The sequence below is a fragment of the Lactuca virosa genome, chromosome 7 (assembly GCF_052849685.1).
Source record: "Lactuca virosa cultivar CGN04683 chromosome 7, Lactuca_virosa_CGN04683_v6, whole genome shotgun sequence".
Lineage (NCBI taxonomy): Eukaryota > Viridiplantae > Streptophyta > Magnoliopsida > Asterales > Asteraceae > Lactuca > Lactuca virosa.
Window position 1 is genome coordinate 249373381 of NC_136432.1, and position 3811 is coordinate 249377191.

General features: G+C 33.3%; 1 protein-coding gene across 1 annotated transcript; it reads right to left on the minus strand.

The window, feature by feature from the left end:
• Nucleotides 1-1102: 1102 nt before the first annotated feature.
• Nucleotides 1103-3526, minus strand: LOC145125742 (Pentatricopeptide repeat (PPR-like) superfamily protein). Its single transcript, XM_079061164.1, has one exon. The coding sequence runs from the start codon at nucleotides 3459-3461 to the stop codon at nucleotides 1635-1637; it is 1827 nt and encodes a 608-aa protein (XP_078917290.1). The 5' UTR covers nucleotides 3462-3526; the 3' UTR covers nucleotides 1103-1634.
• Nucleotides 3527-3811: the final 285 nt, after the last annotated feature.

Genomic DNA, 3811 nt, shown 5'->3' on the forward strand with positions numbered 1-3811 from the left:
GTATAATTCTTTAAGCGTGTTAATTATAATTTTTTTTTGAATGAAACCCTATTCTGTAAGAATAAAATCGAAAATATCTTTAGTAGTTTATTGTTGACTTTCTATCATTCTGACAGAATAAAATCGGTTAAAAGTTATATTAGAATTAAATTTGAATTAATTTAAAAAGTTTAGATTTTTAAAAATAAGAGAATTAATTATCCCTTAAAATCCAAAAGTTTTCTTCTTTTAATATAGATTAATTGACCAAAATACCCTTATGCTGAAATTTGTATGATTATATGGTACATGTTACCCTATTGTATTACCATAGACCCTCAGATCATGACCATTGATTTTATTCATCCAAAGGCCCAAATTTGTGCTTACGAGCACACAATAGTTGCTAGAAACATTTAGCCTAGCCCTATATATATATATTGAAAAAATGTTAAAAATAATGTAAAAAAGAAATTAAAATGACAAAAAAATCATTTCAAGTTTTCTAAGGACAAAAAAATTTGATTTTGGGCCAAATGGTGCAAGTTGAAAATATTTTGAACCTTATCAAAAAAATTTGCCAACTATAAGGACTAAATTTGAAGTTAATCTAATTTTTTTTTATTAATATAGACTGAAATACTAACCAAATATAAATTCCAAAAATAAAATCATATCATGTTGTGGAATTATTCAACTAAAAAGTGCATCGACTCCAATGGTAAAAGACTAGTTTTAGTGTAGATTTTAAATATTCGATCTCTTCATCACCCCAACCGAGATAATCTAAGATAGCATTCTAAAAAGTTATTTGCGATAATTTATTAAGAAACTCATAGGGTTTTTACTACAAATTTTCCAATTTTACACTTATATGCAAATTTTCCAAATATATCTAAATGTCCTTTTACTATATTTTTGAATTGCCACCCTGCATGACATGAGAGCTAGCTTTAGTCAATACTACTACTTTACCAGCTACTTTATCAAGCAAAAAACTAGCTAAAAACTTTTTAGCTAGTCAGCCAAAAACAACCTAAGCTGCTAGAGCCTTTCTAAATATTTGTCTTTTGAAGTGAAATCATCTCACTCTACTTTATCTTTATTCATATACATGACATAATAGGGAAAATAAAAAGAAACAAGCCTTGAATCTTGTCTTGATTAAGTCAATGAAAAACAACACCAATTTCCCTTGTTTTCTCCCTTTTCCAGACAAGCCCAACAAATTGCACTTCTACAATTTATATAATTCATTATACAAGAAATTAAGAATAACCCATCAAATAGCTTAAATTTACCTCTGAAGAAGCATCATTTCACCTTATATGCATTAAACAACTGCTCTTTAAAAAGATACAATGGGGGTATTTTGGTCTTCCAACAAAAACAGAAGAATGGAATTGAATTCCTTCCACCCAAACAAATACAACTTTATCATTTCATTACCTCTGTAGATTGTAAAAATCTTACGCCTTTTGTGCTCTTGTATCTTTCATTTTTCAAATTGTCAACCAAAAGCATCAGACTTTGAAGGTCAACACCACCACCCCTATGGACCCCACTCAACGGGTCCCACATGAGGAGGGTAAATCACAATATCCCCAATAAAAAAAGGTGATGCCAAGATTTGAACATGAGACCTCATTTACAGATCAAGAAGTAACAAGATTGTTATAAAGATGTCCATCAATATCAGGCACAAATCCTCTCTCCATCATTTCCTCTTTAACAATATCATAAGTTCTCTGATTAGGTACCAAACCTTTCTCAAGCATCTTGTTAAGAAACACATTAGCTTCTTCCAATTTACCCTTTTCACAAAAAGCCTTAATCAACACATTATATGTAACAACATTAGAACGCCTCCCTTCTTTTTCCATTCTTGTCATTACATTCAAAGCACCCTTAAGATTACCCTCCCCACAATATCCAGCAATCAAGATATTATAAGTCAGCTGAATAGGAATCAAACCCACTACAGACATCTCATTAAGTAGCTTAATTGCCTCCCCTGTGTTCCCCTGCTTACAAAGTGCACCAATTCTTATATTATATGTTACAATATCAGCTTTCAAATCTTTTTCCTTCATGTTATCTAAAACCTTATTAGCTTCCTTCATGTTTCCTTCTTTACAGTATCCAGTTATTAAAGAATTATATGTTGAAACATTGGGAGTAACACTGCCTTCTACCATTGATTTGTATACTTTAACTGCTTCTTCAAAATTCCCACTTCGGAAATAAGCATTGATTAAAGTATTATAAGTATATACATTGGGAATCAAACCTTGATTATGAATATCATTGAATAACTCTTTACATTTGTTTACCAGTTTCTTTTTCGAAAACCCATTCATTAAAGAATTATAGGTGATAATACTTGGCTTCACATTTGATTCCACCATTTTGTCATGTAAAACAATAGCTTCATCAAGCTTCCCCAAACCACATAGCCCATTGATTAAAGAATTATAAGTAGCCACATCGGGTTTTAATCCACTGACTTCCATTTTCTTGAAAAAGTTCATTGCAGTAGAGAGATTTTCATCTTTACAAAAACCATCAATGAGGGCATTGTATGTAATTTCATTGGGGGAGATTTTCTTTTTGATCATTTCTTTCATTAAGGCTTCAGCTTTATACATTTTACCAGATCCACCTTTTTTACAGTAGCCATCAATGAGTGTGTTGTAGGTCACTACTGAAGGCAAAATCCCTCTACTTTGCATATCCTCAAGAACATCTCCTGCCTTGTGAAGCCTCCCAACTTTGCATAACCCATTGATTACCATGTTAAATGTAGATAAATTAAGCTCAATTCTTCTCTTAATCATTTCTCTGTAAACAAACTCAACACGTCCAAATTTCTCTTGATTCACCAGTAACTTAATCAATCGATTACATGACCATACTGATAACTTCAGCCCGTAATCACCAGCTCTATCAAAAGCCTCGAAACATAAATCTGTCTTTGAGTTCTTCGCATAACCTAATATTAACAAATCAACTATAATCGAATTTGCACAGACATTATCGCAAACCCTCTCCAGCATACGAAGAACTGAAGAAGGAGAGTATTTGCTAATCGCAATCTTAACATAATGATTATCAAACAAAGCCCTAATTCTTCCGAACTGTTTACCATTTGCTAGCAGGTAAAACAGTCTGCAGTAATGTTCAAGTGAGTGGCATACCTGGAACTCTTGGTGTGACCACTTCAAGTATCCTAGAACGACGTCGTAAGGTGCACCCCAATCATAAAGTTGTTGAAGAAAACTGTCGGGGTTTGTGGATTTGGTTAGGATTTTGAGAGCACTCCAATGTTGTTTTCTTATGAGATCAGAGGACGAATGTAAGTCGAATGGGTAAGAAGGAAGAGGTTCAGGAACGGAATCTGATGAATAAGAAGAAGAACCGAGCGGCGAAGCCCTAATGCAGGGAACTCGGGTGGTAAAACGAAAACGACGAAGAGCAATCATGGTAAACGATGATCACAAAGATATCTTTTGTGTTCGATTGTAATGACTAGGGTTCCAAACGGGTGTTTGAGATTGTTGATTCTAAAATGTTTTTGTGCAAAAATGCTAAAATTAAAACGGTAAATGACTTTAGGTAACTTAGGTGTTTTGTTTTCAGTAAAAAAAAAAAAACATGTTCAGACTAGACTACGGGCGAGTTCGGCAAAATTAGCCGGCAGCGGATGACTTATAGCGTGTAGCGGCTAGCTTGTAGCTTGTAGCGTTTTGTTAAACGCTACATGAAATAGCATTTGGATTTGAAGCGTTTTGTTTAAACTAAACGCTAAAAGCTTGTAGTGCCGAACGAAGTT